Source organism: Solanum lycopersicum, chromosome 5 (genome assembly GCF_036512215.1).
Source record: "Solanum lycopersicum chromosome 5, SLM_r2.1".
Taxonomy (NCBI): Eukaryota; Viridiplantae; Streptophyta; class Magnoliopsida; order Solanales; family Solanaceae; genus Solanum; species Solanum lycopersicum.
In genome coordinates, this window is record NC_090804.1 from 5,433,970 (window position 1) to 5,448,329 (window position 14,360).

Here is a 14,360-nt window from a genome sequence, read left to right on the forward strand (position 1 = left end):
AATCTATTACCATCATATGTAGCAGTATTGAATGGCCCCCATACATCAATATGTAGTAGTTGAAAGACTTGAGTAGACATAGAACTACTATGAACAAAAGGTAATCTATGTTGTTTAGCTAGTGGACAGATTGTGCAAGTATTTTGTTGTGCGGAATTTGAGATAATACGAGAAAATATAAACGCAAAAACAAGACAACAGATTTACGTGATTCACCAATAAATTGGCTACGTCCACGGGAAGAGAGGGAGCAGTTTTATTATGGAGAGGCAAAAACAGAATTACAGAATAGGGTTTCCCATAGCGTCTATATATAGTGCTAAGCTACGCCCTAACAGGCTTGGGCCCAACATACAGAATCAACAGAAAATTAAGGGCCCAATACAACAACATTGTATACCGTCGGGCCGGTCCTTTCTGTTTGTAGCGGGTCCGATTCAAGGCATTCAACAAATCTCCACCTTGACTTGAATTCTCCGAACAGATTCTTCAGACACACTATGATAGTGCCAGGACTCCCCCTCTTCCTCAGAGTTGCCCCGCAGGGCAATTAACAGCTTCTGATGTTGAGCAAGTCCAAACAGTGTTGAAACTTGCTCTGTGGAACCGGCTTTGTAAACATATCAGCAGGATTATCAGCAGTTCCTACTTTCTTCACCTTGATTCTCTTCTCACTTCTCAGAAAATGATACCTTACGTCAATATGCTTGGTTCTCTCATGATGGACTTGATCCTTGGCTAGACAAATTGCGCTCAAACTGTCACAATACACCGTAGCCTGATCATGATGCAGACCAAGATCACTAACCAGCCCTTTCAACCAAATCCCTTCTTTTGCAGCCTCTGTCAAGGCCATGTACTCCGCTTCCGTAGTAGACAAAGTCACTGTAGGTTGCAAAGTTGCCTTCCAACTGACGACAGATCCTCCAAGGGTAAACACATAGCCAGTCATCGATCTTCTTGTGTCAACATCTCCAGCATAGTCTGAATCAGAATAGCCAGTAACTAAGCACTGAATATCACCTCCATAAATGAGACCAACGTCAGATGTACCTCTAAGGTACCGGAAAATTCTCTTCACAGCCTGCCAATGTTCTCTCCCTGGTTGCCCCATGAATCTGCTCACTACACTGACTGCATGTGCTAAATCTGGCCTTGTACAGACCATAGCATACATTAAACTTCCTACGGCACTGGCATAGGGGACTCGTGACATATACTCCTTCTCTTCTTCTGACTGTGGAGCGAACATGGCAGTGAGATGGATATTGGCAGCACTGGGGGTATCAATGGGCTTAGATGAAGACATGCCAAACCTCGCCAAGACCTTCTGAATGTAGCTTCTCTGTGACAAGAAAAGTTTCCTTCTCTCTCTGTCTCTAATGATCTCCATCCCTAAAATCTTCCGAGCGGCTCCCAGATCCTTCATCTCAAACTCAGCACTAAGTAAACCCTTCAGCTTCTGAATGTCATACTTCTTCTTTGCAGCTATCAACATATCATCTACATAAAGCACCAGATAGATGAATGAATCATCATTGAGCCTATTGTAGTAGACACAACAATCATATGAGCTCCGAGTATAGCCCAACTTCACCATATAGCTGTCAAACCTTTTATACCACTGCCTTGGAGACTGCTTAAGTCCATATAAGGACTTCTTCAACTTGCAGACGTGATTTTCCTTCCCTGGAACTTGGAAACCATCCGGTTGAGTCATGTATATCTCTTCCTCCAACTCTCCATGTAGAAACGCTGTCTTCACATCAAGTTGTTCAAGCTCCAGATTCTGATGTGCAACTATCGCTAGTAACACTCGGATGGAAGTATGTCTGACCACTGGTGAGAAGATCTCATTGTAGTCCACTCCCTCTCTTTGGTTGAAACCTCTGGCAACAACCCTAGCTTTATACTTGACTCCTTCTGCTGGTGATATCCCTTCCTTCTTCTTGAAAACCCATTTGCAAGTAATAATCTTTCTCCCCGAAGGCTGTATGACCAGATCCCATGTCTGATTCTTGTGTAGGGACTCCATCTCATCTCCCATAGCGGCAAACCATTTTTCAGAATCAGAACTTAAAATGGATTCTTTGTAAGTAGACGGCTCAGATGTATCTACCTCTTCAGCAACCTGCAGTGCATAACCCACCATGTCCTCAAAACCATACCTCGTAGGTGGCCGAACTCCAACCCTCCTTGGCCGATCTTGAGCTATACTCTGATGGATATCTGATGGCATAGATTCTGGAATATCAGTTTCTGTCTGTGGCTCTTGATCCTCCTCTTCAGGATCCTTTAAATCTCTCTCGTTCTGAATGACTTGAAACTCCACCTGTTTGTCAAGACTCCCAGTTTCTGACGTAGTTGTAGGCTTCACAATGGTTCTAAGCAGAGAACTTTCATCAAAGACAACGTTCCTGCTCATAATAACCCTCTTTTCTGCTGGAGACCAGATTCTGAAACCTTTCACTCCATCTCCGTAGCCCACAAATACTCCCCTTTTAGCTCTTGGTTCTAACTTACCTTCACTGACGTGATAGTAAGCCGTAGAACCAAAAGCTTTCAGATTTGAATAATCAGCAGCTTTTCGTGACCACATCTCCATAGGTGTCTTGCACTGTATGCCTGTATGTGGTCCGCGGTTAATCAAGTAGCAAGCTGTACTAACAGCTTCTGCCCAGAATCTTCTATCTAGCCCAGCATTAGAGAGCATGCACCTTGCTCTCTCCAGAAGTGTTTGATTCATCCGCTCAGCTACACCGTTCTGCTGTGGTGTATTTCTGACTGTACGATGTCGAGCAATCCCTTCATCCTTACAGAATTGATCAAATTCAGACCAACAGAATTCCAGCCCATTATCAGTTCGCAACCTCTTGATCTTCTTCCCTGTTTGATTTTCCATCAAAATTTTCCACTCCTTGAACTTCTGGAAGGCTTCACTTTTATGCTTCATCATGTACACCCAAGTCATCCTTGAGTAGTCATCAATAATGGACACAAAAAATCTGCAGCCTCCCAAAGACTCAACACGGCATGGACCCCAGCAATCAGAATGGATATAATCAAGTGTGCCTTTTGTTCTATGAATGGCCTTTGGAAACTTGTTGCGATGTAGTTTTCCAAAAACACAATGTTCACAAAACTCTAGGCTCTTAACCTTATGACCAGCAAGTAAATCCTCCTTTGACAGAATTTGCATCCCTCTTTCACCCATATGACCAAGTCTCATGTGCCATAACTTAGTCATATCCTTCTGGTGAAATTCTGACGATGCAACATGGGCTGAACCTGTAACCGTGGAACCTTGTAGAAAATACAAAGTACCACGCATGACACCTTTCAGAATCAAATTTGAACCCTTCCGGACCCGCAAGACTCCATCTTTTCCCGACCAGCTGAATCCCTTGCTGTCCAAAAGACTGAGAGATATCAGATTTTTCGTCATCAATGGAACGTGCCTGACCTCGTTCAATGTGCAGAAGCTACCATCATGTGTCCTTATCTTGATCGAGCCTGTCCCAACCACCTTGCAGACAGAACTGTTGGCCATCGAGATGCTGCCTCCGTCTACCTGCTCATAAGTCGTGAACCACTCTCTCCTAGGACAGATGTGATAGGATGCCCCAGAATCGAGAACCCACACATCTGAATGATGAGTGTGCTCATCCGCAACTAGGGCAATATCTTCTTCAGAATTGGTGTCTTCTTCAGCAACAGCAGCAGACACTGATTGTTTTTCCGATTGCTTCTTCTTCTTCGGACAATCAAATTTCCAATGTCCCTTCTCCTTGCAGTAATTACAAACATCATCCGGCTTTGCACCCTTCGACATCGGCTTATTTTTCTTTCCGCCGTTTTTCCTTCCCTTTCCGCTACTGGTGAACAGACCGGAAGGCTGTATGTCCGTACTTGTGCCGTTAGCCTTATGCCGTAATTCCCTGCTATGAAGGGCCGATCTGACTTCTTCCAGTGACACAGTATCTTTCCCAACAATGAACGATTGAACAAAATTCTCAAACGACATTGGGAGAGATACTAACAGAATCAGGGCAGCATCTTCATCCTCGATCTTCACATCGATATTACGCAATTCTAATAACAAAGTATTCAATTGCTCTAAGTGTTCCCTGAGTTGTGTACCTTCAGCCATTCGTAAACCGAATAGACGTTGTTTCAGAAGCAGCTTGTTGGTTAGAGATTTTGTCATGTACAAACTCTCCAGCTTCAACCACAGACCAGCAGCAGTCTCTTCATCCGAGACCTCCGTGATGACGTCATCCGCGAGACACAGCATGATCGTCGAGTGCGCCTTTTCCTCCAGAATCGCCATCTCAGGAGTAACGACGGCGTTCTTGTCTTTCGACAACGGCGCCCAGAAGCCTTGTTGTTTCAACAAGGCCCGCATCTTGATCTGCCATAAACTGAAACTGTTCCTCCCTGTGAATTTGTCGATTTTCACGTTCAAAGCAGACATCTCGAATTCTCCAAGAACACCGATTAACCGAGAGGCTCTGATACCAATTTGTTGTGCGGAATTTGAGATAATACGAGAAAATATAAACGCAAAAACAAGACAACAGATTTACGTGGTTTACCAATAAATTGGCTACGTCCACGGGAAGAGAGGGAGCAATTTTATTATGGAGAGGCAAAAACAGAATTACAGAATAGGGTTTCCCATAGCGTCTATATATAGTGCTAAGCTACGCCCTAACAGGCTTGGGCCCAACATAAGCGAGACCCCCGTCCTTTCTGTTTGTAGCGGGTCCGATTCAAGGCATTCAACATATTTATTTCCTTGGAACATTGAGTAACTAAGAATTTGAGAGCTTGTGTTAAGACACTAGGTGAAGTGTGGCCTAATCTTTGGTGCCATAGTAGAACTTTTGAATCCGATATGGATGAGGAAGTTTGAGTTTCTTTATCCTCTTCTGCTGTAAAAGACTGACTTTTTGCTTTGCCTCTACTTACTTTGTGAATAGGTAGATGATAGAGACCTGCATTTTCTCTACCAATCCCCCTCACCTGCCCACTGTAGAGGTCCTGAAATATGACAAAGTCAGGAAAGAAGGAAACAACACAATTTAGATCCTTTGTAAGCTTTGAGACTGACAGCAGATTAAACTTGAAATCAGGAATTAATAGCACATTTTCTATAGTGTCTTGTGAAGTCAAATGGCAAGATCCTGTGTGAGTAACTTTGACATTGTTTCCATTTGGCAAATATACTCTTCTAGGTCTATCTGATAACACTTGCTGTTGATAATCAAGTATAGTAGGTAAGGATGTCATATGATTAGTAGCTCCTGAGTCAATAATCCACCCCTGTTGTTTATTCCCTACTGTAAGAGCAATGTCATTACCTATTGAGGATGAATAATCTGAACTAGATTAGCATTTCCAGCATTGTTAGACTGTGAACTTGATCCTTCTGCTCTTCCTTTAGAATTTGTATGTCCAAGCATTTGAAGTATCTGACTGTACTGATCTTGGATAACACTCATTCCTCTACTATAATCACTACTGGCTACCTTTCCATTGTGACCTTGACTATAAGAGTTGTTGCTTGATCTTTCCTCTCTATTAGAACTATACTCTTCAGTGTATTTTTGTTCTTGATCATTACTAACTGCATTATGAGCTGTATGAAACTGCCTTTTGTCATTTTGATTTCTTCCTCTTCCATACACTAATCCTTTCTTTCTTCTTTCAAGACCAGGAGGATATCCATGAAGTTGAAAACAAACAGCTCGAGTATGTCCTGTTCTATTACAATAATCACAATACACATTTGGATCATAGCTAGGAACATTAGAAGGTCTTTGTTTGGGTAGAGATGAGTTTCTGGCAGTAAACATCGCATGCAATTCCACCTGCTCACTACTAGTGGTTTGAGTGATTCTACGTTGGCTTTCTCTTTCAATCAACATTGAGTAAGCCTTATTAAGTGAGGGAAGGGGTATCATCATCAAGATCTGGCCTCTAGCTTGATCATAAGACTCATTTAGGCCCATAAGAAATTTCAACAACTTTTGATTGTGCATAAACGTAATGAAATTTCTAGAACCAGGACACTCATAACTAGACATAGGGACCAAGCTATCATACTCTACTCACAGCTCCCTCAATCTAGAGAAATATACAGATATAGTGCCCATACCTTGACTGATTGTAGCAATTTCTTTGTGTAATTGATATATTCGACTCCCATCCACTTTATCAAATCTTTCACACAGTTCCTTCCATACCTCTGCTGCATTAGTTGAGTAAACAATTCCACTAAGCAACTCTTTTGATACACAATTCATAATCCATGATAGAACAATGGCATTGCACCGTTCCCACAGATTCTTTAAGTTTTCTCCATACGCTTCTTTCTTGCAAGATCCATCGATGAATCTTAACTTGTTCCTTCCTAGAATGGCTATTTTCATAGCTCTGCTCCATACTGAGAAGTTTTCTGATCCAGATAGCTGGATCGAAATCAACATAACACCTGAGTTATCAATGTTATTCAAGAACAATGGATGATTATGACTCAATTTTTCTGGGAGTTCATTGTCAACGACGACTGCCATTGTTGCTTCTTCAATCTTCCCAATCTTCCAGATCTAATTTGAACCAGCTTTGGTTGAATCTACAGCTAGCTCTGATACCATGTGAATTGATGTAGATTGAGAGTATGAAGAAGAAGAAGTAGTATATTAACAGTAATCTAGAAGCCTTTCAGATTGAAGACTAAAACTGAATTAAGAAGAAAACAGAATTCCCTCTTTCTCTCCCTTCCTATCTACATATATATACATATAAGAGAATAGACTAACAAATTAACTAACTCCTAACTAACTTGTTTACTAATTACAATTATACCCTATTATTCAAGTAACACCTTCTTTAATACTTTGTTGTTAAGTTTTTCTATGCGTTCTTTCCAATAGTCCAACACGTGATTCAAAACGGACCATAAGAGTTCACCCTCTTGCTAAAAAGATCAAAACATTCTTCAATGGACTTGATGTTAATTTGATCAGGTTTTAAATTGTTTGTAAAATGTCACATAGAAATAAAAACGTCCCTAGGATTCCTACATAAATAAACAAGTTTGATTTCTCTTGAATCTTGGATAGATTTTGGCAATGAACCAAAGGACATATGAGTTGCCAAGAGTCTAGGTGAAGTGAATGACGAAAAATCAGGGACTTGACCATCAATATAGAGTTTGAGTTCCAAAAATGGAACAAGATCATGTGGGTTCTTAACGAGTAAAGTGTGATCTTGTTTAAAAATAGGACATTTCTTTCGATTCACTAAAGTAAATAAAAGTGATTTTACCCAACTGGAGATATTGGGTATTTGAATCTAAAGAGAAATTAAGAAAAATAATCGAATTTAGGCGAATTGAAGTTGGATAACGAAGAAGGAAAAAGTCGGGCAGGTTTTGACACACAAGTCCGTGTCACGGGCTTGTTTTCTAGTGCACAAAAACCACCTCTGCTTTGTGTAGAGGACGCGGAATCCTCTGTTTCTAAATTAATTTCGCGATAAAATATTTAAATACATATTTGCATCGCGGACTTGCTCTTAGACAGTGATTTCTTAATCATTTCTCATGTTAAACTATCTAAAACACATTCTTAAATGTCACGAAATCTTTCACAATCACTAATCATAACCTGGAATTCATAATTCATGATTCAAATTCAAGGTAGAATCTTCAAGTCATTTTAAAAAGTCTTACAAATTCTTTAAACTTGTTTTAAGTCTTAAGCATTGAGTTCAGTAAGAGTAAGAGCAAAGTTCATTTCTTCAAAAAAATATATGAGAACAAAGTATTTTCAAGAGTTAAAATGTTTTCACATTTAAACAGAAAAGGAAACATCGATTTTCAAGAGAGATTTCAAGCTAGGTTTTTTAGTCTCCGTAAACCATGTAGTCATTGTGGGTACAACAGGTCATATATTTTAGATGATTCCTTGATTCTTTTTGGCATAGACTAGTAGATCCACTTAGTTGAGGCGTTCTATATCTCGACAATTTATAGGACAATTTTTGCAGCGTGAGCGAGACGTTGTAATACAAAAAATAGAAAATGAAAATTTGTTTTTAACTATTTCGATGATAATTGATTTTCTACCATGTGTTTTTCTAGTAAACTGATTCATGATTCAGTAAAAAATAAATGAAAAATATAAGTTCCATGACATAAATTTTTCACTCATTCGTAATAAGAAAAATCTTTATTTTTAACTGTGAGTTAAAAGTAAGCACTATTAATTAACTTATAATAATAACACCAAAACATCTAACATCATTCAAATCAATTTACAGGAAATTTGGAATATCCCATAACCATTCATGATTATTTTTCCTCCAACAGCAGCTAGTAAATAAGCACCTATATATATAAATATATATTCTAATTTCTGAGCTAACAAACTCGATACGTGATTTAAGAAAGATTAACTTCATATAATAACGTTACAACTTGATGTTGCCATGTTTTTTATGTGGTTATAAGTATCTCGTCAAAGATTAAAATACAATAATGTTAAGTGTTGTATCTGAAACTGAGATGCAATGTATAGCTGGGACGTTGAATAATGCATTTAAAATTGAAACACAATATATTAAAATATTTTGATATATATGCGAATTTTGCCAAATTTAAGAAAACTTTAGAATTTTAAAAGATTATAATATAATTGGCTTTTAATTCTATGAAATTTGCAAAAAAACAAAATATGTATAATAAATGAAAACCTCTATATTTTTGCTTTTAAAAAGAGAGATTCTTGAAGTATTAAAAATGGTACAATATCTTTCATCCACTTATTGACTTCAAAATACCCTTTTCATCCACCTATTGACTTCAAAATACCCTTCTCATCCATCTTTGAATTCAAAATTAACCACTTATTTAACGATTATATATTTAAACTATTTAAATAATTTTTTTAATACATGATACTCAACTATTATTATAATTTAATTTATTAATATAATTTATAAATTAATCTATCCCCCGTTACTAATTAAATCACACGCAATAACCCACCCCATTGTGATGCAGGGAAAAGTATAAAATAACCCCTGAAGTATTAGAAAGGTCACAAAGGAAATAGCCATTGAGAAAATGAGTGGGGCATATCCAAACAAATAGAAGTATGTAGTATTATAATATTCTAATTCAATTTTTAAAACTGGTATTTACGACATAAAAAGTCATCAAAAATTATGAAAGCTCATTTGTTTTCATGTGTGTGTAACACGCGTAAAATTAGCATAATTCTATTTGTCTATTTTTATTTGTTATGTTATATTTTTTAAAAGTCAATTTAACTAATTTTTTAAAATTTTAAAAATAATTAACATTGAAGTATCAAAATAAGGCAATTGAAAATGGACTAGCTTGAATCAAATTTAATTCAATTTCAAAAAAATAACTCATGAAATATAAATTATTCAAAATTAATACGTAATGAGATAATATATACTCTAGTTAATTTCCTTTAAGTTACGTGGGACACTTGACAAGATAAAAAAAAAGATTCCCATTTGAGAAAATAAGAATATATACTACAAAATTTGAATAATTGAGTGGAAAGCTAAAAAATTTGTAGCAAAATTCCAAGATTTGGTTTTGTGGCCATGGATGATTTGGGAGCTAGTTTTTTCTTTTTTTTTCTCTTGTTATTTTATGCTTGGTCCATATTATCTAACATGAGAAATATTTACAAATAAGCTTGGAAAATTTAATTTAATCTGAGTAGTATTGGAAAAAAATGAGTAATAAATTTATCTAAAATAGACAAGTAAAATGAGTATTCAAACAATATTTTATGTAACATAAATGTTATAATGTTGAATATTACAAATATTTTTTTCCATAAAGTCATAGTAGTATAGTGTCACAAGTTGCAATAATGCGTTTCATATCTAGCGAAGCAATCACAACATTCATGCCCTGAATAAAACGGTCGATGTATGCGGTGGCGGATTCAGAATTTTTATAAAGGACTTTTGGGAAAAAAAAGTAGTACTTAAGATTTGAGGTTCGAATTTCTTAATCAGTAAGTCAATCTCTAATCTTATATTCATGAGGTTCAAAATCAATATATAAACATAAAAAATTGTTAAAAATACCTTAAATATACAACTTAATTTTTTAACGAGGGGATTCGGATGAACCCCCTTTGCAAACTCTAAGTTCGCCCCTAGGTGTATAGTGTCATAGTAGGATAGTGTTAGACAGTTATTTTATATGTTATCACTTGTGTAAACCTCCCATATATTCTGAGTGAATTAGTTTATTTGTCTCTATATTTGTACTCTCATATTTGTATATTAGATCGCTCATCTCCTTTGTGGACGTAGGTATATTGACCGAACCACGTTAAATTTTTATGTTTTTTGATGTATTTCACATTTGTTTTCTTACTCATAATCTTTCAAAATTTGTTTTGCTAAGTTTCCTCATTCCATCTAATTATTTCGATTCTAACAAGTGATATCACATTCGAAAACATTTAATTTCCAAAAAAAAAAACATGCTTAAAATAACAAGAGAACAAAGAAGGACAAGCTTAATATATGAAAATAGCTCCCCAATCATCCATGACCACAAAACCAAATCTTGGAATCTTACTACAAATTTGTAGCTTTCCCCTCAATTATTCAAATTTTGTTTGTAGGTCACATTGTTATTTTATCAAACAAAGAATCTTTCTATTATCTTGTCAAATGTCTCACGTTAGTAATTATTAAAGGAAATGAACTATATATTATCTCTTTACATATTAATTTTGAATCATCTTTATTTCATGAGTTATCCTTTTTGAAATTGAATTGAATTTACTTAGAGGATTAGACTTAATTAAACATCGTTAATTTTTTTTATTTACTTTAGATGTGATTATGTGATAGTTAACCTCCATGATTAAGAAAAAAATCTTAAGTAAAAAAATTAATTTATATTTTATCATATTTTTATTTTTTTTTATTTTTATGTGTGTCAATTACTTTTCTAATTTTGATTAAGTTTCTTAGTGAAAATTTTGTCTTAAAATCTATCTAGAGTGAAGCAATATTAATCCAACACCTAACTCACATTAATCCAATTATACGTAACACACATCGAATCATATAATTAAAGGGACTACAATCACCTAACACTTTTTTAAATAATGTTAAATTCTTTTTAAATAGTGTATTTTGAAGAATGACTTAAAGTATCTTAATATTTTTGAAAAGGTTTAAGTCATCTGCGGCCCCTTAAAGTTGTCCACATAATTTACTTAGACACCTGAACTAGGACTTATACCTATTAAACACCTAAATTGTTCAAGACATGTGCCTATTAAACACAAAACGCTGATTTGGCAAAATAAGTGTACCTCACTTATTATTAGGCGCGTGAATAGATTCAAATAACATTTTAGTTTTATTTATTTTAAAAAAAATTGTACTTTTTTTGTTTTATCAAACACTTGACGTTAAAATTACTAAAAAAAATTGTTTAAAATTAATTTTTTTATAAAGAAAAGAAATTGACTCCACTTCCGGTCAAACTCTTCTTCCCTAACCTTTCTGCATTTCTTTAAAGAAATTGACTCCACTTCCAGCCATAATCTTGTTCGCCCAAACTTTCTGCATTTCTTTTTCTTTGTTATTTCATTTCTTTTCATATATATATATACTAATTGATAAAAAAGTTTGTTGCCCTCCGTCCATCTCTATTTTTGGCATTCTAAACAGACATTATCAGTCAAATTAAAATGTAAACTAATAAGTTTATTGTGAAAAACGATATCATAAATTCCATAGAATTAATTTGAATATTTTAGATTTCTCTTCGCTGATAATTTCAAAAAGATTCATGTCGATTTATTTTTCACAAGCATTTCAAAAATTACTTTGCTATGCACACAAATTGTAGGAGTAATAAAAAGAAAAGAAAAAAAGATGGTCCGCCGGAACAATCGAGAGCGATGAGTGGCGAGAAGAAGAACGACAAGGGTTTCAGTAGGTAGGATTAGATTAATTAGGGCTGGAAATTATTTTTATCTTTCAAAATTAAAAATTCATTTCTTAAGGTTAGATTGAGTTATTGACCACGTGTGACAATTTTATTGGTAACTTTATCAAAGTACTGCGTGTGAGTTACATCAATAATGTCTTTTATGTTGATTATCATTTTGTGTTCAATAGACACACATTTGTTAATATTAAAGTGTCTAATAGGTATTAAGTCTGGTTGAGGTGTCTAAATGAATAATGAAGACAACTTTAAGGGGCCGCGGATGACTTTGGCGTATTGAAAAATCCAATTAATTTTAACCCATGGCACCAACTCATATATGACGTTTGTGTGTATTGGTGAGCAATATTTTCTTATTTAACGTTTTATTTGACTAAATTGACATGTGATTTTATATGTGAGTATGAAAATTTATTAGTCTTAATTTATATTGATTAACCTATATATTATTATTGATTATGAAAACAAAAAAAAATTATTATTATTGATTCAAATTCACTGATAGTATAAAAGAACTTTTATTGTATGCAATGAAAGTCCCCTCTCTCTATATATAAATACACCCTCATGAGTAAGCCTTCATTATAAAAACAAAAAAGGAAACACACAATCCTCAAAAATCATGACAAAATCTCAAACCTCTTCACCAACTCCTCATAAATATTTACAAGAAGATGATGTAAGTGAAGATTGTAAGAAATTGCTTTCTACCCTACCAAAAGAAAGAGGATGGGTTGGATCTTATGTGTATAATTATCAAGGCTTTTGGGCATTACCAAGACTTATCCAAGGGGTGATTGCATGTCAACGACAATATCAAGCTCAAGATAATGATATCATTCTCGTTACGGCTCCAAAATCAGGAACCACTTGGTTAAAAGCACTTTTATTTTCTTTAGTGAATCGAAAAAAATATCCTGTTTTTGAAAAAAATCATCCGTTACTTGTCAAGAACCCTCATGATCTTGTTCCATTATTAGAACAAGATCTATATGTTGATGGTCAAGTTCCTGATTTTTCCTTGTTCACTTCACCTACACTCATAGCAACTCATGTTCCCTTTGCTTCATTGCCAAAATCAGTTCAAAACTCAAGAACCAAACTTGTTTACTTATGTAGAAATCCAAGGGACACTTTTATTTCTATGTGGCAGTTTACAAATAACTTAAGACTTGATAGTCATAGAGATACCAATTCTATTGAAGAAATGTTTGATCATTTTTGTAAGGGCGTGGGTCTTTATGGACCATTTTGGGATCATGTGTTGGGTTATTGGAAAGAAAGTATAGAAAATTCTGATAAAGTACTTTTCTTGATGTATGAAGAAATTAAAAAGCAACCTAAAATTCAACTTAAACGCTTGGCTGAATTCTTGGACTGTCCATTTTCCATAGAGGAAGAAGATTGTAGGGTTGTGGATGAAATATTAAGAATGTGTAGCTTTGGAAATTTGAGGAATTTGGAGGTGAATGTAAATGGGAACATGTCGGCTGGAATGGCAAATAAAAATTTCTTTCGTCGAGGAGAAGTTGGAGATTGGAAGAATTATTTTACTGTTGAGATGAATGATCGACTCAATCATATCATTGAACAAAAATTTCATGGATCTGGATTGAAGTTTGTGTATATTTGATTAGGCATTGATATGTTAAATGCAATGCCATATGTTAATTGAATGCAATTATTTATTTTGAAAATCAATATTGGGAGTAGTTTTATTGAGATTAATCTGTTTTAAAAGTTCACCTGTTAGAAAATTAATACGTACAATGACATATTTTATATTTTGAAAGTCAAATAGTTTAAGTTTGATTAGAAATTTGTGTATGAAATTTTCAATTTTTTTTGAAATGAAATTTATATATTTGTAAACTACGTAAAAAGTATTATGAGTCACAATAATTGATAACTCAAAATGTTTAAAAAATGTATGAAAAATTACTGTCAAAGATAAACTTGTTTGACTATTGAAATTTAAAAAATGACATATAAAATGGAACGGAGGTAATAATAAATTAATATTTTATTTATTGTGTCATGAACAAGTAATTTTTTAAATAAATATTTCACACCAAATCCCTCCTACTATAGTAGTACTGAAAATGAGCTTGGTTTTTATTTATTTATTTTGATTTTAAGTCCAACAATTATGGCTATAAATGTCAAATAAAAAATTGAATGCTCAAGAATTTACAAAATTGATCAGAATGAGTTTTCTTAAATATCTATAGAAGGGTGATTTTTTCTCTTTTTTTTTTTTTTTGCCACCATTATCAATATATCATTCTTGTGCAAAATTTTTGTTATTAGGAAATAAAGAAGA

At 34.7% G+C, this 14,360-nt stretch overlaps 2 protein-coding genes across 2 annotated transcripts; one reads left to right on the forward strand and one right to left on the reverse strand.

Moving 5' to 3' along the window:
• Positions 1 to 6,113: 6,113 nt before the first annotated feature.
• Positions 6,114 to 6,578, reverse strand: LOC138348460 (uncharacterized). Its single transcript, XM_069297658.1, has one exon. It carries the CDS (start codon positions 6,576 to 6,578, stop codon positions 6,114 to 6,116), a length of 465 nt encoding a protein of 154 aa, XP_069153759.1.
• Positions 6,579 to 12,659: 6,081 nt separating this feature from the next.
• Positions 12,660 to 13,670, forward strand: LOC101259437 (cytosolic sulfotransferase 12-like). Its single transcript, XM_004238972.5, has one exon. It carries the CDS (start codon positions 12,660 to 12,662, stop codon positions 13,668 to 13,670), a length of 1,011 nt encoding a protein of 336 aa, XP_004239020.1.
• Positions 13,671 to 14,360: the final 690 nt, after the last annotated feature.

Excerpts from the sequence above, each read along its gene's own strand:
- LOC138348460 (XM_069297658.1), bottom strand. The coding sequence starts at position 6,578 with ATGGCAGTCGTCGTTGACAATGAACTCCCAGAAAAATTGAGTCATAAT.
- LOC101259437 (XM_004238972.5), top strand. The coding sequence starts at position 12,660 with ATGACAAAATCTCAAACCTCTTCACCAACTCCTCATAAATATTTACAA.